At 38.9% G+C, this 22,222-nt stretch overlaps 1 protein-coding gene across 1 annotated transcript in view; it reads left to right on the top strand.

The window, feature by feature from the left end:
- FRMPD2 (FERM and PDZ domain containing 2) overlaps positions 1–22,222 on the top strand; it is a 38,179-nt gene that overhangs the window by 9,070 nt on the left and 6,887 nt on the right. The window contains 15 exon segments of the mRNA XM_010148883.1: positions 134–297; positions 8,300–8,371; positions 9,039–9,213; positions 9,975–10,062; positions 10,064–10,108; positions 10,205–10,343; positions 11,268–11,420; positions 13,620–13,805; positions 14,701–14,857; positions 17,335–17,545; positions 18,803–18,906; positions 19,838–19,936; positions 21,033–21,140; positions 21,265–21,381; positions 21,901–22,136. Of these exon segments, the coding sequence (XP_010147185.1) occupies positions 134–297; positions 8,300–8,371; positions 9,039–9,213; positions 9,975–10,062; positions 10,064–10,108; positions 10,205–10,343; positions 11,268–11,420; positions 13,620–13,805; positions 14,701–14,857; positions 17,335–17,545; positions 18,803–18,906; positions 19,838–19,936; positions 21,033–21,140; positions 21,265–21,381; positions 21,901–22,136 (2,054 nt within the window).

Here is a 22,222-nt window from a genome sequence, read left to right as displayed (position 1 = left end):
AGACTACCCATGTATGGACAGGTGATAGGTACTCCCATGCACTTGTAGTTAGGTGACTAGGGAGGTATGTTTATGCAAAATCTGCAGAGAAGAAAGTTCCTTTTATACTGGATTCCTTTTTACTTGTCTTAAGCTGTTTATTCCCTGGTTGCCATGCCACCACTCTTTCTTGCTTTATGCCCACTTTGCCAGGTGAAGCTATTCAGCAGATCACAGGCAAAGTCTGGCAGCATGTTTCTGGCACTTGGGTTCTTGAAACAGATGAGAAATGGTGAAGCTACCCCAGAAATGCATATGGTGGGCAATGTCAAGATGGCAGCACTGAAATCAGTTGAATCTATGAATAACACCTGGGACTTGAATGGTGGGAATTAATGTTTCTTCAAGCCCATTCAAAACCAAACAGACTAATTCTGAAATCTAAGAGGAATAAAACAACCCTTTTTATTTATGCCCTAAAGCCATTGTGTATTTCCTGCTCAGCATGTTGTTTTCATTGTGATAAATGCCAGGTTGCAATGCTGTTCTTCTGATTTACTTTGGAGATATGTGAGTTGGAATTTTAGTTCCACTTTCAATTTTTTTATGGCAAGAACAGCATGAAAAAAACTATCTGGGAGAGGATCCATTCAGTGAAGACACTGTAGCAGACATCAGTCAGGGTCCTTCTCAAGTCACTTAAATCACAGTATAGGGGAATACTATGGAGGAAAGAAGGGAATTCACCAGGACGGGGAGTTCTGCTGTGCATGTGTATCTTCATGTTTAAAAAGGAATCTGAGCTACGGACACCTAGAGCAGACATTCATACTGCCCAAGAGAAAAAAGTTCCTCTTGCCAAATGTTATCAGCGTCTCCTAAAAAAACATGTTTAGCATGCCAGCTCCCGATTCTCAGACTCCTGCCCATTTGTGTTTTCCATTCCACAGTTACTCACCCCTCCCATGTACTTCAACTGTTTTTTCTGTCCTGCCTGTGGCACTTTTCCTGAGCTTCCAGACCCAGAGGTGGAAGTCTATTTGTGTACTTTGGAATTTACTTCCTGCCTCCACGAGCAACAACGCACTAGGTCCTTCTGTGGCATGGATTGAAACGTGCTCTGTTAAGTGTGTGTGGGTGTTTTTATCGCACAAATTTCTTCCCTAAGTCAATAACCCTAGCATCCACTACATCAGTTACAGTGCAATAAGGTATGCACAGCAACTGGTTAGTTCATTGATGCCATAAATAAGAGAAAACTGCCGAGTTTCCTTGCCTTTTGTCACTGGGGAGTGTTAGTAAGAGTTTATCATATTCAGCTGTTGATTGTCGTGAAATCTTTGCTCTTCCAAATCTGAAATGTTTAAAATTTACTAGGCAAAAATGAAAGGCACAGAGCATGATCTCAAGGGTCTAATTTCCAGCCAACATGTAATAGCCTCTCAGCCCCAAGCAGAAGGAAGGTAAGTTTACTCATAGAACTGCTGCTGATACTCTCCTCCTGAAAGACGCTGCTTTTCTGAAGCTCCAGAATTGCAATCAATATCAGCAGCAATAAAAACCTGAGTTTGCAGCTGCTCCCTGTGTGACGCATACTTAGTAGCACATAGTAAACGTAAACTCAGCAGCCTGATTTGTAAGTCCTTTTAAAAAATATTTGGTCATAAATTTGGCAAAGGCTCATTCCAGTGAATCTCTGTGTGTCTCAGTCTCCCCTGAAACACCGGTAGCTGTTCATACTAAGGATTTTGTGAGACAAAATTCTAGAAGTTCAGGACAAAACACAGAATGTGAAAGCTTGTTTGACACACACGTTTTTAATGAGATAATATATTAGAAAAGTTCATTTTTCTCTGAAAAGAAATATTACTAGCTTGTAGAGCAGCGTTATCAAGGGACATTAATATCTCCCATCCAGACTGTCCTTAAGAACCTCATTTAACATACAATATATTAATCATCTACAGGATCAACTTTTTTGAGGGCCATGTGTAGCTAAGACATCAGGAACGCATTGGATTTGTGATCAAAACATGGCAGTCTGGCCACTGAAACAAGCCAACTTATCCCACTCCCATAGCATCAAAGACAGAAAAAATAAGGGGAATGTTATGTGCTTAACAAAGTATATTTATACAATTATGTGAAACCTATAGTGTAGGAAGAGAGTTTTGCACGGCTTTCTCATTAAAAAGCATGCAGTTTCAGAACACAAAACTGAATCTTAACTTTGGTAACTAGCCCTGACTATCTGGCTTATCTCAAATCTCACATTTTGTCACTACCATCTGCAGCTTGAAAAACATGTTTATGTATATTTTAGGAATGTAACTGTAGATTTTCTTGGTTTTAAAATTGCAATTGGTGGTGGGTATACCAGAATCCAATGACATGTTTTCATGTTGGAATTCAGAGTGAAGTCTCAGGGTGTAATTCATGGATATTTTATCCAGAGAAAAGCAGACCTATATGATTGCTTCCACATAGATCATCTTATCACATCTATCATTCTGCCTATGACATAGTTTGATATACAGTTCTTCAAATAATATCAATGAAATGATCCAATTGAAGAAACATTTAGCCTTCCCACCCTTCCCAAAAGGATTTAAAACATCTCTGCTGCTAGAAGACATGTTCATGAAACCACCACTTGCATAAAATTTTCTGGTTCTACCTGTCAATTTCAGCCTTCCTGTATTTAGACAAAGCAATGACAATCCTTTCTGTAGCAGCAGAGGTGACTGAAGGTGAAAAATTATACAAATCTTACTTGCTACTGACTCATAAATCATCCTATATTCCCACCAGATTTTTATGATGTAAAAACATTCACAATATTTTTAATGCAGCAACTAATCAGTGGAATATTTAGTTTTCCTTTCAGTGGTTTTATATTCTGCTCTGATTAGGCCAGAGAAGTTTCATGGCTTTCCCTCACCCCGAAATTATGCCTAGAAATAGAAGAACAAAGAATACCAGGGGTAATTTCTGAAGAAAGCTGTTTCACAAATTACCCCCATACGTATGGAAATAACAGCCACTGCACCTACACAGCTATTTTCCAGATTACATTCACATGGAGAGTTATGAAGAGGAAATAACAATAACTATAGAACTGGGAATACTGATGGTGTAGTATTCAGTTAGCCTTATCAAATAACCATTTATCATGCCCGAGCAAGGACATAAAAGAAGTAGTCAGCCTAAATTTCCTCTTTGTTGTAATTGTCCCAAGATTGATACTGAGTGCTACTACAATTGCTTCAATTGTGAAGTTTCCTTTATTCATTTCAGGGAGAGTTCCACAGACACACAAGTCATGGGACCCCACCCTTAGTGGGTCAAGGACACAAAGTAGCTACAAGCTCTTCATAAACAGGTAATCAAAACTCATATTCCTAAAAGATGGAAGCTGTTTTATTACCAAGTGAAGCAGACAACTAGCATAGCAACATCATTCTCAGAAAATGCCTGGATCACCATCTGAACCTCTTTTGACAAGTAGAATTAAAGCTCTCCTAAGATGTTTGGCTCCAAGCAAAGGAGTCCAAATGCTCTAGTGAAATGGAGCTTGGGCACTGAACAATCCATACAAAACAGGCACACTGAAGTTTGGCACCTTTACTCTTTACCACCGCGCCCTGTCAGATGTCACTGGCCTCCCAGAACAGCTGCCCTAGCATGTCTCCATCAGAATCAGACAGCTAAGCAGCGATAGCTTGCTGTGACTGAAGCAAGGGGGAAGCAGCTTGAAGAAGCAGGAAGAGTGTAGAAGGGAAAATCCTGTTGAAAAGGTTTGGACAGCCATTGCTTTCACTGACAAGGCATTCTGCAGTCTGTATTTGTCTACATTCAGATTCTGGATCTGGTCTTGCCTTGCTGTCACATTAGCAGAGGCCTGATGTGTTCTGAAGTGGTTATAACAGACCGTGTATATGATCCATCATTTTGAGTGGATTATTTGCATTTCCATCTTGGTTCTCAGTTTTGCCTCACTTGTGTCAGCCATATCCAGCCCTGTGCTAACACTTTACTGAAGAGTTACAGGTAACCCAGGGACACAAACAGTAAAGACCTCTGCTCTGTCACGAGGATTAACCTCATTTCAGCCATGGCATGTACAGCAGCCCTGTACATTGACGAAGAAAACTGAGAATTGTACAACTGATACTAACTCCTTATTAAAAGCCAGGCAAACACCACTGCTGCCAAACAAGTGTTTCCTATACTGGGTGTTAGCATAGTGTAGCTGTAATCATGGCTGTTTCCAAATGAAGAAGAGATGTAAGTACTGATAGCCTCTAGGCACCACAAAGACCAGAAACCCATAGTTAAGCACCATGTAATCCCTACAGGCATCCCATTTAAATCGAGTTCTTGACCCAGTTAAATAGGAGTTTCTTCTTTTAACCATGACATGAGTGATTCAGGCCCACAGGAAATGCTCCATTTAGATCAACTCCCAATTAAATGTATCCCAAGTAAACTGCTTGAACTTCCTGATAAACCAGTCACAATAATCTGAGTGATGTGAGATACCCAAGTACACCTCTAAACCTGCAATAAGAAAGAATTACAAGCAGGTTGCTGGACAGTGGCAGCTTTTGTGAAGAAAGAACTGTCTACCTGTATAACTACACACACATATGTGTGCACACCGACATCTATATATGCATCACACACCTGGCAATGATATAAGTAACAGGAAGTTTATTTACTCAGCATTTTGGAGCAATCGCCATGCCTCTGACTACCAGTCAGGTATCATCTTGAAATCCTTGATCTAAAATCATGCTGCCAAGAAAATGTTCCCCTCCTCTGCTGAAAGTTGAACTTTTTTCACCAAATTTGCAGCAAACTGTTTCCCATAGAACTTCAGGGACTGGTTTTGGTTGTAAGCATCTGCAATTAAATTTCTACCAAGGTCACCATCATATTTTAAGTAACATGATAACAGTGGAGTTGAAGTAATTTGTTTGGAAACCACCACCTGCCCATATACGAAGATAATGAATATAAAACGTGGTGATGGGTTTATTATCTGTAAAGCTTACTAACATTATCATGGTCAATTTTGTAAGCAGTCCAACTGACATAATTATTTCTTATAAGTTTGTAAGGACTATGTTTGCGGGGCTATAGCCTATATATAGAGAAGACACAGCTGTCAAGTCTGACATCTCTCACCTCACTGGACTAACAGGAATGTTTTCTATAGGAGAAGAAAGTCTTCCTACTACAGTATTTTGGGTTTTGAACTAATAGTATTTTTGTAGCCACAAAAGTCACTTCAGGTCATTTTTAGGTATACTTAGTTCAATGTTGATATTTATGAGGTTGCATTGAGAGAAACAAAAGAATCTGAATATCTTTATAGACAGAGGAATGCGGGATGTGATAGGATAGGATAGAATAATTCAGCTGGAAGATATCTGCAAGAATCATCTAGTCCAACTGCCTGACTACTTCAGGGCTGGCCAAAAATTAAGACAAGTTTTTATCTAAATTGATATGGAATTGTCTAAATGCCTCTTAAACAGTGACAGTCTTAGGGCATCGACCACCTCTCTAGGAAGCTTGTTCCAGTGTTTGACCACCTTCTCGATGAAGAAATACTTCCTAATGTTCAGCCTAAACTACCCCTGGCATGGCTTTCAACTGTTTCCATGTGCCCTGTCACTGGATATCAGGAAGAAGAGATCAGCAACAACTCCAATAATTTTGTTAAAAACCGTTTGCAAATCCCTGAAGAGTTTCCTGAAGCAACTCTGCAACATGCAAAAGAAAGGATAAAACTGTAGGATAAAAAAAGCTTCCATGTGACTTTGTAATTTGTTAAAAATGTAATTAAAAATCCATCTCAAAAAAACACTTTCCTTCTATACCATATTATAACTATTCTTTCCTCACTGGTAAGAGTATATATCGTATTTTAAGTTTATGTTTATTCTAAGCATACATGTTTCTGCTCATGTGGAAAACACTGTTACTTTATGGGTTAAAAGTATAGTATAAAGACAGCTTTCTGATCTGAGGTTTCACACATCTTCCTCTTAATTAAATTAAAAATTCCCTCAGTTCTATAAGACATTAATTTATTATAATGAATTAGTATTCAAATAATTTAGTTCCTATTCCTGGAAAATTCTGAATAATGTAACAACAAATGTTATGGTTTTCTGAAGCATCTTGCTTCAGAAAATAAGAAAGGAGGAACAGACTTCATCCTGTAGAATTACCAGAAAGGCATGGGGCAAAACTCTTTGCTAGTTGGCTTTACCATAATTAAGCTAGATTTGGCTCACCAAATAAAAACCAACCTAACTTTTATTTAATTAAAGCATAATTTAGATTTATTTATGAAAGTAATCAGTAATATTATCCCTGTGAAATTACTTTTCTTTTTCTGTCAAGAAACATTTAACAACTTATAACGGGCATTGCCCTGGATTTTATAATTTTCTGCCAGTCAATGTACCTTAGACTCTTTGTTCCCAGGTCTGCACTGTCTGATTGGCTGATATATATATATATATATACTGCTCACTATGAGATTTCCTTTGAAGGTCTGTCAGCGCTGTAGAAGAAATCCCTGGTGGAACTCAGAAGAACAGCAGACAGAACCTGATAAGTTTAGGTTCCACCTTTTCCGTGTCTACAAAGGACTACACAGCAGCTGTTGCATCACAAAAATGTTTGTTCCACAGGAAGGAAAAGGTGACTAATGAAAAACATATGAGCTAATTTAAAAATGTAAATATCACTAAAGAGAAACCTCTTATCCAGTTGTCATTGACCAGCGATGCGCATATTAGCTACTGAGTCATCTTATTAGATGGGTATTCTAAATTAACAGACTCCAAATTATGCATGATCCAATCGCGATAACTCAGAACTGAAGGCAGTGAAAGCTCTTGACTATAAAGACTAAGCAAAAGCTTATAACTGAATCCCCTCTGGACTACATGTGTGATTTCTGCAAGCAGAAAACACAATATAGACTGTTTTCATAAACTACTTTGACAGGAGCTTCAGAACAGCAGAAACATTTACAGAGATGCTGAACCTAAACACTTGCTGGTTAATGGTGCTGAAAGGACTTCAATTTTTTTTACAGTGTATGCCTGGACAGAAAGCACATGCTAGTAGTGAGTGTGCCAAACCACTAACCACCTAAGGGTCTATTTCTAGTTGGTGATTTGTTGTAGGATTTTGTTAAATGGGAAGGATAATGTTTCTTTAGCAGTTGGATCACAAAAATCCAGAAGTAACTGAATCACAGAAAAAAACATGATGCTGCTCCCCATGTAGTTTTCTGTTGTGGAAATAAAAGGGACAGGGTTTAGGCTGGTGAATCCTTTCACAAGCCCAAGACTGTCCAGTAGCAGAACTTTGATCAAGAGTTTCAGTTGGATAGTTTGGGAAATTGTCTTTTTATATACAGATTTAGTTTTAAATGTTGTTAATATGATTTTTGCTAGGATAATAATTGAGTTTCTCAGAAGGAGTCCAGCAACTGTTACAACAAAGTGCTAGTTCCTCTTTATATGTGATACAAAACTGCATTGTGTGTTGGCAGGACAACACTAGTATTATGAAACAAACCATACATTTTCTCAAAAAAAAAATCTAAATGCATCAAGGTACTGTCCTTGCGAATGGTTAGAAGGATCCACGTCTTACTGCTTGCAGAAATCCAGTTATTTTTGTCTGCTTCAAGGACTTAAAAGTATAGATAAACCTGAAAAAAACCCAATATGCAAAATTCCTTGAGGTGGATGCTTAGCAAGACAAAAAGCATCTTGTGCTGCTAAGTTTGTTGAAGTTAAAGCAAAAGAATACAATATCTGCTAATAAAAATATCGGTCAACCCTCATTACAAGGAAGAAAGCAGCTCTGCATTTTAGTCTGGTTTCCTATGGAAGCTAGGCTTATGTAATCACAGCAGTGTGTATGTATGTGTGTACATGTGTTTGTCTGTCTTCATAGTAAGGTGGGAATCAAATGGGAAAATGTCTCAGAAGAAACTGGGTTTCTCTGCCATGAAAATAGGTGCCTTGCAAAGGAAATGGATCTTGGTTAAGTGCCTTTACAGAAGAAACAGCTTCAGCATGACGTAATTAAACCCCCGAGAGTCCACACAGGAGAAACCCCAAACAGAGAGAAGTCTTCAACCAGAATTTGCACCTTATTATACGCTGATGTCAATTAGCTACAGCAAACAGATCAACAGACATGGTTTTCTTTGTTACTGATGTTTGGGATCTTCATTACATTAAGGACACATTTATTAGATTTCTAAATTGCCTCCTTTCAGTTTTCAGGTCCAGAATTTATTATTTTATCTAGTGAACCACCAGTGACCTTACAGCTACCTGGATCAATTGTGGTAAGTATGAACATAAAGAATTTAGAACTAATATAGTGACCTTTTGTTGGGGCTCTTTGTAAGTTGCATCTCAGTCCCAACCCAGGATTCCTGCCATCTCCTCCTCCCAAAACAAGTTAGGGTTCCTGCAGAGGCATTGAGACTTGAAAGAAGGCCTTTTATTTCTCAGTGCCACATAGCTATTTCTGTTGGTGTGAAAATAGCTGCATTTATCCTTCTGACCTAAGAATGCTCACTTTAGCACAAGACTTTTGAGATGAAGATTATACAGCAAATATGTAATAGGACATCTCTTGCCAATATATTGGACTTCAGCTTTCAGGGACATCCTCTGCCTTTCATTAAGTTACGTTAAAAGGCTGACAGCATAGAGCAGTAAAAATGAAGGCAAAGAAAATTTGGAATACCCTCAAATCTAGAATAACCCTCATTATTGTAAAGTCTGAGTATGCTCAGCTCTTTTGTTGGGATTCCCTGGATTTTTTTTAAATTAGAAATGTTTAGGATACTAATCTATGAGAAGGGAGGCAAGGAATAGCAGAGTGTTGTGATCAATTCCATCAGGCTATGGAGATAAGAGACTAGAGGGCCTCAGTAATAAAATGCTGGGGAACTTGCGTTGCTTGTACTTGACACTCATTCTCCACTCTTTATTACATGTTCTTAGACTAAAAAAGGGAAATCCTATTTGTCCCAAAGGGATCTCAATGTGATTCTACTCAACGGGCAGTGCCTTGAGGTGCAGTGTGACATCAAGTCCAAGGCAAGAGATGTTTTCAACACCGTGGTGGCATATGCGAACTTGGTGGAACACTTCTACTTTGGCTTGGCTTACCTGAAAGGTAATGAGACACAGCTAGCTATAGTAACAGTTCTTTCCCTCAGTGTCTCTGTAGTCACTTTGTTGATGAATTCCAGCAAAATTCTTTAAGATTCTCAGATGAAAGCAGATCCAAAGCTTAAGCAAAAGTAAGGTGCATTTTTTTAAACTGTACTGCACTAATGTAAAACATATCTACCCTAGGACTGTGCCACAGCACAGCCATACTCTTACTGCTGATATTCCCATGCACAAAAGGCTGTGTCCCAGCCTTCCCCTAGAATAATGTTGAGCTGTGTAGCTCCAGGACAAACTCCAGGAAGCACTGTACTGAGGAAGGCTGACTGTCTTTGTTCCTAGATATAAATCTGAATATGGACTCAGCTATTTCATCTACAAGACCCACATCTCCCTATCCTATTTATGATGTCAAGCATGGCTGAGGCACTAGGAAGAAGCACTGCGTGTGTGTATAGGGCATAAACATTACAATGGGGTGCAGAACCTGAATGGTGAGCAGAATGCAAACCCCAACAATTCTTGCGTGATTCCATAGATACCACACTAATCCAGCATCTAACAACTGTAATCCTAGATTACACATCCTAAATTCTCCATCAAAGAACCAATAATTTAAGCCATGACACTGATAAGTAAATTTTAACCGACATCCATGATCCATTTTATGTTTTATTGCGAGTGATACACTGAATGAAGACAGCAAAACTTTGAGGTACTGAATTATCTCCAGACTTATCAGACAACCCAAAATTCTCATTTCAGGTAAAGAATTCTTCTTTTTGGATGAGGAGACAAAACTCTATAAAGTGGCCCCGGATGGCTGGAATGACCAACCCAAGAAGAAAACCTCCATTTCTAAGGATAAAATTCTTTGTCAATCACTTTAATGTTATCCAGTAAGTGCACAGTTCTGCTGACTGCAGAAAACCCAGTAGCATTTAGGGTGACTGTTCAAAGCTACTTCTGTGTTCCTAAACCCTTTTGTGTTACAGGCATGGCTTGACAAGGCACCAGTTTTACCTGCAGCTTCGTAAAGATATTTTGGAGGAGCGATTATATTGCAATGACGAGACTGCCCTGAAACTTGGCGCTTTGGCTTTACAGGCAGAGCTTGGCAATTATGCTTCTGAGGTGTGATAAATAATACAATATTTCTTAGAGGTCTCTCTCAACAGCTTTTGAAGCTTTTGTTTGTCACATAGAGTTAAAGAAGAAGTGTGAATAGCACATAATTGCAGCTAAGTCCTTCAGTAATCACATTTCAAATTTAAATTAAAAATTTACAAAATTTGCCTGATTAAGGAGCAGTAGTGACCCAGACTAATTTGGCAGGAAATACAGCAGAATGATGAAAAACTTTTTGGTCTTCATAATTGATAACAGCCAAGAAACTCCAGAAAACCTGTAGAAAATTTCTACCATAGGAACAGCTTGGATGTACAGAGGGGCTTAGAGAGATTTGAAAACATGGAAGAGAAAAATAAATAAACACTCCAGAATTCACAGCTATTTTGTGTGTAGGCTGAGATCCACAAGCTGCAAATAGAGGAAGGTGGCTGATGGTACATCTGAACTAGTTATCCTAGTTCTGAAGTGTACAGAAAACAGCCATTTATGTTCTCTGCCATATCTTCAGTTACATAAACCAGTGTAACTCTATTAATTGAACTCTGAGTGGTCTGATCCATCTGGTCAGATCCATCCCAGCACTGGGTCCCCCACTGTAGGTTGTACTCATGCAGCTGTAGCTGACAACTCGAAGTGCAAGACGGCAGGCATGCCTGCAGGCCCAGCTCTTTTCTCCCCCTCTGAACAGCCAAGTAGTGTGTGCTTTGAGTACCTGGCTGAGCACAGGTGTGAGAGGCCCTTTTGGCTGTCAGAACACTACCTGCTGTTGCCCCTCTTCTTTAAGAAAAGGGCAACAGTGTGACTTCAGCATACCTGCACCCTGGAAATAGGAATGCACCAAATAAGAAAGGTCAGAAAAGAACAAAAGGCTCCTCTCTCTTTTGTGTTTGTTTTGCTTGTTTGTCTGCTTTCCCTTTTCTCCCAAAGATGCATGGAAAGAGCTATTTTCGTGTGGAAGACTACATTCCAGTAAGCCGAATAGAGAAAATGACCCTGGCATACATACAGCGAGAGCTTGCTAAATTACATCGTATGAATCGTTCCCTATTTGAGGATGAAGCTGAACTAGAATTTTTGAAGGTAACTTGCCACACTCCAAACATAATTTATTTATTTTGAGATAGAAAGCCTCTCCCTATTTACTGTTGTCTATTATTTCCTTCCTGTCTGATAGAGTGGATTTTAGATAAGGTGAACAACTTTGAATAGTCAACAAAAAATCCAGAATTTCTTTTTGCTGTAGATACTGTCACTAAATAATTTACAACATATTCACATGGTAGTTTTCCTTTCACTGATAGTTTATAAATGGTTAATGCATATTTCAAGGCATTTTCAACACCCTAAGGGTTGATGCAAATTTTCAGCATGTTATCAATACGTCTGGGTTCCAGATGATGATAAATACACCTAACTGAATGTATTAGAAATTATTATAGAACATGAGAATAAGCACTTTCTTTACTTCTAAAACTATAGCAGCTGTTCAGCCACTTTCTAAATATGAAGTGATTATTTGTTTAAAAGTATATGTGAACCCTGGAAGTGAGGAAGGAGTTATCTGAACTATTTTCTCACATGACTATTTCTTCAGGGTGTCATGATGATGTTGGATTTAAATTTTTCTTCTCCTTCTCTCCCAAACTTCTTTGCTTTACATCAAATGAAAAGGCATTAGGTAATGGATAAATATCAGCAGGCATTTTGCTACAGTGCCACATGCTTTTATTTATAGCGCCATTTTAGTTTGGTTGCAGTTTAATTATGTTAGTTCCTCATCTAACACTGTCAGTGGAATTGAAGAAATATATTGAAGCTTAGCCTTAATGACAGTCCCATCATGCATGGCAAATCCAATGAAGAAAAGCAGCTTTGTTAGTATCTGTTGCAATGAATAAGTCTGTAGAAGGAGTCAACACTTCATACAAAGTGAGAAAGATAGCTCCTATGGCAATAACATGCAAATTCCAAATATGAAAAGGATTAAAAATTAAAACCCAGATTCAGCTAGTGATTATAGATGCCCCAGTTTTCAGGACCTGAATATTTGTGCTCTGGATACTTTCTGAAAAATAGATCTTCTTAAAGTGTTTTATTTTGGTCACTGAAAATCTCTATTCATGGTTGAAAAGTCATTTAGGGACTCTAAACTAGCTTCCCAGAAAAAAAAAAAAAAAGTCATTTTAGAATAAACTCATATTGATCTGCAGATAACATTAGAGGGTGGAAAACCTTCCCCATAATTCCATAGTTCTGAAAAGGGTCTAAGACACATTTTAACATATTGTGGCCGAATGAAGGAGCTAGGAAGACAACACCTAGAAACTGAGCAAGTTTCCTTAGAGTATCCTCTGCACAGTTAAATGGCAGTGGCAGAAGATGGCTCCTCAGTCCCTTGAAGTATAATCCTACTTAACTTTTCACCCAGCAATGAGCACTGTGCAAGAACAAAGTAACACTATGTGCTACTATTAAGTCCAGCACTGAAGGGAATACTGAGGCAGTGAAATTCCCTCAAAAGTCACCACTGTGTTTAGGTGAGATACTCTGAGGTACAATTTAGCAAACACTGTAACTTAAGATTTTTTTCAAAGGAAATTTATAATGTCTGATTTTAAAAGATGACATCCATGAAGGAATGGGTATATGTACCTGAATGAGTTCATTGCAGGCTGGGAGCTGTGGTTTCCAGTTAAGATTTCCAGTTGGGCATCACTATTGCAGAAAGGAAACCGCAGAAACCCATAACAATGTCAGAGTAGCCTTGGCACCAAAGTATTAGCAGTTTTACTAAGATAATAATATTTGCTGTACCTTGTGGTTTCTGAGTTTGCTCAGGAAAACAAAGACTCAGAAAATAAAATGGAAAGAAAAAAGGTTTAACAGTAGTTAAGCATGGGTTTCTATTCAGAAATACACTCAAATGCCACGTAGTGGTAATGGTGAGTATCTCAGTGCAACTGTACCATTTAGATTGTTCTGCAGGAAGCTACATAATCCCCCTACCTCTTCAAATGAGGTGTATGAGAAAATGTTATTTCAATTTTACACATAAAAAATGAATGCATGTAATGGCTCCATGACATACCAAGGTAAGGCGATGATTCTGTGAGACAGTAGGTATGAAAATTTGGTAAGTGCTTCCAAACGTATCTTCACAGAGTGTAAGAATATTTAGTAAAGGCACTCAAAACTATTTTGTCCCCTTCTATCTACTTACCTTTTCTCCCCATGCCTCTTTTTGAACAATGCATGGTAAATTTCTCTTTCCTCTACAAGGTGACTCAGCAGCTTCCTGAATATGGAGTGCTATTCTATCGTGTGTCCCAAGAGAAGAAAGCAGCAGGAGGGGACATAATCCTGGGAATCTGTGCCAAAGGCATCATTGTGTACGAGGTCAAAAATCACACAAGAATTGCCAGTTTAAGATTCCAGTGGCGTGAAACAGAGAGAATTTCAGCTCATGTGAGTTGGAACCAAGTGAATCTTTTCTTCACTCTACTACCTTACACCCCTTCTGCCTGTCACTTTCACTAATTTATTCCATTCAGCGCCAGTATTAGACCCATTCTGTACAGACAAGTCCTTTTTGAAAACAGTCTAAAATCAAGGCTGGATCTGGATGTGGATACAGAGATATCCAGTTGTTAGTGAAGATTTGTTCTGGAGTTTTTTGCCAAGGCTGGAGTCAAATTACTATGAAGTTGAATAATCTGGTGTTGACTATTACAGAGACTATGTCAAGCCTCTTTATGGCATATTCCGTATTCATTCCTCCCTCATCTTTACTCCTCTATCCCTTATCTTTTTTTTTCCTTCCTACATCAGGTCATGAGATCATGTCTCCTTCTTTGCAGATCTTACTATTCCCATCCTCATCACTTAGCATATCGATGTCTGTTAACAAACCAGTATTGGTGAAAAGATTGTGACCCCTTCTAAACAGTATTCTGCCATCAAAGGTGTATTAACCTATCATCACACAGTGTAGGTGTCAACCTGCATCACAAATTTCCCAAACTGTTTGCTCTCCCAAAATGGCCCTTGTGCCCCTTTAAGATATTTTCATTTTCACGTTAAATTGGTTTGATCGATTTAACATCTGTAGGACCAAATTTTGCCAGTTCTATCTGCTCTCAATTCAATGTCCAAAGGCACTTGACTTTCAACATAGGGCAATTATGATCCCGATAACAGACACCTCACTAATAACTGTTGAATTTACTGCACCCAAAGGCATGCAGCCAGGCATAAATACAAGTGGAAAAATCACCAAGATTATATAAATGAACTTTCAGCGCCTCACTGTAATGACTGATATATGAAGAAAGCTGTGCTTTTTTTTTTCCCCCCCCTTTAGAGAAAAAAATTCATGATTGAAAGCAGTTTCAGTGGCAAGAAGCACACCTTCATTACTGATACAGCAAAGACATGCAAATATCTACTGGACCTCTGCTCTGCCCAGCACAAGTTCAATGCACAGACGAATTCCAGGCAACTTCGGCAAACTTCATCAGGTGCAGTATAAATACACCTTCATTATTCAGGCCATAGGACAAGGTTAGGTTTTAGGAAAGGTGCATTCAGTGAAGATGAGAATCAGCACCTGCCACATCAGTTTCACTGAGCTCCAGTTTCTTGGTCACAGAGCAGAAATCAATGTCTCCTACTTCACTGGAAGTTAGAGGTGTGTAAGTCTAATTTAACATGTGATGGTGTGTACAGGGGTTGGAGGAGGGGTTCTGTCATAATAACTATATTATTAAATTCAGATTTGAAAAAATATCACGTTTACACTTATATTCAGGAAACCTGCTGAGAATTCTGAAGAAACATATCAGAGCCCAAATGTAACCTGATAAAATTTCCACACAAAGAGTAACTATAGTAGCAGAGTAACTATAGTAGCACACAGATATGCTCGGAGCTGAATTTAGTTAACTGATTACATTTGCATAAGACAGGGGTTCAACCTGGTGGTTCAGTCCCAGGACAAAACCACCAAACCAAAAGCAGATCTATTACATCCACTCAGCTATGTAGCTGCTAGCTGCTCTGTTACGCCTTAAACTGCAGATTTTCCATAGTTTGTAAGACAAGGTTCTGCTCAACCCAGAGCAGTTACATAGCACCCTGCACCCACGGTTCTCAGCATGCTTAATAAAGATGGGTGACGATCATTATGGGGCAACTGAGGCACATAAGAAATAACAGCCTAAGCTGACAACTGTCACCACTCAGCTTCAGTGGAGAAACATGGATTTTTACTAGCTGAGGTCTTGTACTTTTCCTTGAACAGAATCATCATAATTTACACCTACTGAACATTTGACCCAGTAAGTCATAGCAGGAGAATCAAGTGTCATGCTTTATCTGGTGGGATTCTCCATCCTCTAGTAAAACTGTAAAAATGTTGGCAATTAAATTATATCATGGGATAGAACAGAATGATTGATATATTGCTTATTCACCATTAAAATTATTTAATGAAAAATGAAATTCCACCTCTGCAAATTTGTTACCACGGAAAAAGGCACTAGGAAGACATTCAAGTTCAAGACATCTTTTGTTGTTTGTGGTCCTGTAGCTACAAACATAACTTAGTGGGACTGTGATTTGTAGCATAAAAATAGTTAACCTTAAAATTTCCTGTGTCACATTTGCTAGTGGTAATATTTCTTAATAAAAAATTACTACATTCCTTATATAAGTGAACAAGAAGAGCTAAGAAAATTATAATCCATGTCCTGACTACGAGCACCAGTCAGACTTACACAAGCCACATGACTGCAGTTTATGAGGTTTGGTGCGTGCTTGCTGTCCCAGAAAAAAGTCTTTGTGAAGGCAATGATAGACTGTAGTTCAAAATGCTGCCTTTGCAACTACAGTGAGATTGTAAGAGATTATAAGGCTCTTTCTGCATGAGGGAAACTCTTCCTTCTGCTGCGCTGTTCACATGTATAAGCCCCGAACTCTTCAAAACCTGCTAGCAACTCCCTATTTTGAAATCACCATGGAAACTCTCAGAATAAGCTAATACTGTGGACAGTTAAGTCTTCCCATGCCTTAACAAAAGCCACTCAAAAGTCACTGAGGAAAGAGGGAGCCTAGGTTTAATGCTGCAGAGTAGTGTTCTAGAAAGTTGCATTCCGGCTAGTATTTGCTAGGAAAACACACATGGGGTGAGCTGACAGGTACAAGCAGAATTAAAGGCCATAGGTGTGCGAGCCTGTAGTAAGCAGGGCTCTTGTGTTACTTTCCAACAATGTCTTCAGTTGCCTGGTTCTCCCTTGCTTCTTCAAATCCCCTCTCTAACTCACCAGTTGAGTACCTAAATAAATTAACAACAGCTCCTGTGGCACTACCTTGTTTCAGGGAAATAAAATCTTTTGAGAGGATAAGATGTCATTAAGCAAGTAGTAGATTTTACACAGAGGGAGAAAATTGGATAGCAAGCATTGCCACCAAGATGCTCCCCTACTTGTGCAAATCACTCAGACCAAACAGCCAGCTCCTTGGCCCCTCTCTGAACCTAAGAGAGCATGTGTTAGTAGAGCTCCTGGCTTCCCAGATATGCATATATTGGAGTGGTGGACCCATAAAAGATGGGAAACTACCAACCTGGCTGTTTCAGTCTCTGACAGACATACATTTCTCATACACCAAACGTTTACAAAATATTGTTTACAGAGATATTCAGATTTAATTTATACAAGGTTGTACATTTCATCCGTCTTCGTGGAAAGCTCATTTGAAGTATAATTCATAGAAATGAAATCTAAATACAGTGTATACTTTCTGTGAAAGAAATGGATGGAAACCCTTTCCAAGGCCTAGATATCCTCAAAGACACCAAAATAAATATATCTGTGATGTCAATCTTTTTTGCTGGCATGTTCAAAAGGTTAGACAGAAAGAAGCTCTGAGCTTAGAAAGTAGGATAATATCAGTGGATTTATCTTTCCTTCCTCCTCCCTGCTCCCTTCTTATTCAGAGGAAAGTAAATTTATGGAAATAGACAAATCAAATTCTGCATATGGAGCTCAACGTGAACACCTTGCCCTGGTTCAGAGACTGTCTCGTTCAGAGAATGTGCTTTATGGAGCAAATCTGGAAAACCTTTCTGCTGGGATGATGAGCAAATCTTGTGATAACCTCAGCGTGGAAACCAACAACAGGACGAGAGACAAAAGCAATCTTGGCAGGTAGGTTTGCTTTTTCCTCTAAACATGTGTATGAATACTCAGTCATAGAATCATAGAATGGTTGGGTTGGAAGGGACCTTAAAGATCATCTAGTTCCAACCCCCCTGCCATGGGCAGGGACACCTTCCACTCGACCAGGTTGCTCAAAGCCTCATCCAGCCCGGCCTTGAATACTTCCAGGGATGGGGCATCCACAACATCTCTGGGCAGTTCCAGTGCCCACCACCCTTTCCATGAAGAATTTCTTCCTGATATCTAATCTAAACCTCCCTGCTTTCAATTTAAACCCATTACCCCTTGTCCTGTCACTACAGGCCCTTGTAAAAAGTCTCCTCCCAGCTTCCTTGTAGTCCCTTATAGGCTAGTCACAGACGATATCATTGCAACCCACTACAGTAAACTCCGAGGCAGACTTTTTGGTTTTTTACAGTCTTTATTGCGGTCACACCAGAAGACCCTGTCAGGCCTAGGGCTCCATGATGCCAGCTACAGGGCAAACTGGCAGGAAGCTAGCAGTCTAACATACAAGAAATTGAAAACGACTGACATTTAAATTCGTACCAGACTTGGGAATGACCCACTTATTGCATTATGGAGAAGGATAACAATGAGGGAAGATAAAAGTAAAATCTTTAATGTCTGTGTATCTCTTCTGGAAACGGCAGTATGTGAAGTGAATGCACAGTGCAAACTGTTTTTAAGCAGGTCTTACCTAATTGATTCCTCCCTGTCTAAAGTTAAAAATCATAGAGATCAAGTGTAAGAACTTCTGCCTTTTCAATTGCATTGGTACATCCACCAGTGTAGGCGGTTACTATAGCTGCACACAGTCTTGAGGCCTTTGATGAGTTTTAGTGCCTTTTAGAATACGAAGAGTTAGAATGGAGCCAAGAAGAACAGGAACTACCAGGAAAACTTTCAGATGTGGTTTGTCTAAATGGACAGCAGGGCTAAATGAATCATGCTGAGGCTATGCTGTGTTTTCCCAATGCCTGCACTCAACTCAGAGAAAAACACAGGGGGAAATCAGTCGTGATGTGAGTGGTCTAATGGCAGCTGTTATCTGGAAGCAAATGCTGGCAAGGATAAACTACTTCTCCCCTACAATGAAATGTGGCCCAGAAATCAGAAAACTCATTGAAAGGCTATAAACATGTTCAGTCCCAACTTGGCTCTGCCAGGCTAATGACAATAAAGAGTGCTAAATACCATTGTTGATTTGTCATTGTAATGAAGTCTTAATTTCCTGCCATGCAGATCCACATCAGGGCTATCCCAGTCAGAAATGCACATCAATCTGAATGGAAAGCAAAGGAGTTATGACTACCTCTCTATCCACTCAACTCAGAACACAATCAGTGGTGAGTATAATAGTCATGGAGACAGTACCTTTCCATATTTATTGTTTCAATAGCAGGAGACCAACATACATTCTACTTACAGATTAAAGAATATCCTTGTGCACTCTAGTCCTAGAATTTACCCAGAGTTTAGCAAGACAAGCTGTTTTCTTCTCTTTCAATCCTGTTTTCCATCAGGCTCAGTGGTAAGGAACTTAATGATAAAATTATTCTACCAATGGTCCCTAATGTTCTTCAGAGATGTAGTCCAGTATAGCCAGGACTCTCACGTGGGGCAATATCCCTATGCTCAGAAGTAATAATTTGGTTTGCAATTGAGATCTACAATCAATAAATAGTGCACGAGACAACATGGGCTCCAGATCCTTCCTCTGTTCTTGATTTGCATAACACTGACAGGAATAAGACGAATTACATACCTAATTTTCTAACAGAAGCCATACTGCATACACACAGTGAGTTGATCTATGGAACATGAAGCTATGATTATTTGGTTAGTTTAAAATTAAAACTGTACTTTAAACACCCTGTAGAGGCAAAAGGGCCCACAGGGCTGAAGACTAGACTTCCCAAAGGAAGCCACAGGACATTCTGCGTTCAATCACCCTCATGTTCAATGGCACTACACACCTCACTATGTAGATATTCTAACATTAATTAAAACATTGCAAAATAACATGTAGTCTCCCAGAAAGGAACATTATAGGAAAAGTTTACACTCCTACTGTTCATATACTTTATTAAAGAATGCTAATTTACAAATACTTGTTTGAGCTTCCTTCAGGCACTACATTAATTCAGAACTAATGGTAATGTTGAAAACAAGGGCAAAATAAATTTTTAATTTTTGAAGCCCCAGTTTTGCATACTGTATGAATCTACTGTCTCCCTGCATTAATCTGCATTTATTCTAGCCATTTTGTTTCTGCAGCACCTGGATCACCAGCCATCCAAAAGGAAGTTTTGCTGAGTGGTCTAGAAAGAGAAATCATTTGTGTCAGCCTAAAACGTGACCCTAAGAATGGATTTGGTAAGTAAGGAACATGAATGTTTTGATTGTTACTGGGACTGTCAGATCCTGGTGCTAGCATGCAAACTTACTGACTCAAGCTGAGCAAGATTTTAACCTTCTTCACCTCATTTATTAAGACTACCAATCTTTGTGAAGGACTTTCTGAGACTGAAAAGGGCTGAGTGCATAAATCAAGACCTTTTTTTCAGAGAATTAGCTAAGGCCACAGAGGTCAAGGGGACCAGGTGCTAAGGGTAGAATGAAAGGAACAAGGGTCTAGTTTTGTACCTGAAGTACAAGCACAGTGATTTTATTTATCTTAGCCCCTACACAGTGGGGGACAATGTTCTTCAAACCTTTCAGGTATTGCCTGTGGAGGTGCAAAATGTATAGACAAGCTTAACATGAATGTTTTCTGACTCTTGGATTCTTACTTAGACAACATTTTTGTTATATAATACATACTGCACTGTATCTTATTCTTGTGGATGGGTTCAGAGGACCATCAGGTTTCACAGCTGACCATTAATAAAATCAACATCAAATTTTTAAATAGTTCAGGTCTGTGTAGAATATACGGATCCCAAACCCAACTATTCTACCAGTGAGAAGAATATATTCTGCAATAAGTAGAATATTCTGAGCTAGGATAGTGATATTGAACTACTTGACAACAGATTTAATTTTCTTACAACTCTCTTATATGTCCATTAGAATCTTACATGGCCCACCTCAGGGGCCCCAGACTACATGATGTAAAACAATGTTCAAATTTATCTAATGAGCTTTTAAACCATTTTCTTCCTACAGGACGTCCACATAGTTTATGACTCATTTAAGTAAGTAGTTGGAATCTTAAGTCCCAAGCCAGGAAAACATTTTTATTGAGAAATTATTTTTAAATAGCTACTGAAGTCACCAGCATACTTTAATTATAACGTGAGTTTAAAGCTCTCCCAAGTCAAGACCTTGATACTACGTAAATCTGACCTCCTCATTCTGCACATGATGTAAAATCTATGCCATTGGAGTAAGAGTATTTTTGTGCTCCTAAGGTACATCTTTTCTTACACTGCCAGTGTCTCTGCATTCTCACGCTATCTCATTTTTGCAGGTTTTGTAATTATTGGAGGAGAAAATGTAGGAAAATTAGACCTCGGTATTTTTATTGCTTCAATTATCCCTGGGGGACCTGCAGACAGAGCTGGAAATATCAAACCAGGTCATTGCCCTTAGTTTTTAATTAGTATTAAAGTATTTCCATAGTTTAAAGTTAGCCAGTCTGGATTTATTTCCTTATTTAGATGTGTTTTCTCTTGTTTTTAACTTTTTTTTTTTTTTTTAAGGAGGACGACTCATCTCTGTGAATAATATTAGCCTAGAGGGTGTTTCATTTAATACCGCAGTTAAAATCATACAGAATTCTCCTGATGAAGTGGAGCTTATAATCTCTCAACCCAAAGGTATAAAGGACAAATGCTTTTGCTGGCTGTGGAATGCTAATAGTTGACTCAGTACACTGGTACCTATTAAGAATGGGGATGCAGTAGTACTTTCTTGCTACTCAGTGCCAGTTACAATAAACCTTGGGCTAGCAGTGGAAATAGGCAACTTCTAACAGGTACCATGTGCTCTCTGTACTATAGTCAATGTAAAAAAAACCCAACCAAACAAACAAAAAAACCAAACCCAACCCAAAACAAACACACAGCTATTATGGGCTGCATTGCTGAATACCAAGGGAATTTTGGCATTTCTTTCTCTGATAGAGTCATAGTCCTTTGCAGTGATGAAGCAGATACTTTTCTCCCCACTTGTAATAGCAGCTCTCCATTTTACGACTGACTCATTCTATATATCTGTGTTCACAACAAGTTGATGTAGGAAATTATTTTGTCCTCCTGTGCTGAGGTATAATATTTGTCTTCAAGTTTACTTACTGTTTGCATTCAGCAACATTTTATTTTGGTATGGCTTTACAGACATGTATGAAGAAGGATTAAATGAAGAAAAGAATATATCAAGAGGAAATAGCACTAGTGGATCTGAGATCTCTTGTGCAGACAGTGGGAGAAAAAAGATTCAGGACTGTCATACGGCTCTCCCCAAAGAACAGGACATAAATATAGATGAACTTGAGGAGGCTCTTTCCTGGAGTTTAGCACCAAAATTGGGCCCTAAGATTCCAGTTCCTGCAGCTGAAGGCCTGGTTGTGGAGGTAACAGATTTTTATGCTATTCAGTAACACTATGCCCAGCATGTGTCTTAAGAATGTGCCAGATATATTAAGAATAGAAAGCAACG

Source organism: Eurypyga helias, unplaced genomic scaffold (genome assembly GCF_000690775.1).
Source record: "Eurypyga helias isolate BGI_N326 unplaced genomic scaffold, ASM69077v1 scaffold6720, whole genome shotgun sequence".
NCBI lineage: Eukaryota > Metazoa > Chordata > Aves > Eurypygiformes > Eurypygidae > Eurypyga > Eurypyga helias.
The sequence above is the reverse complement of the archived record's forward strand: the minus strand, read 5'-3'. Positions and strand labels throughout refer to the sequence as shown.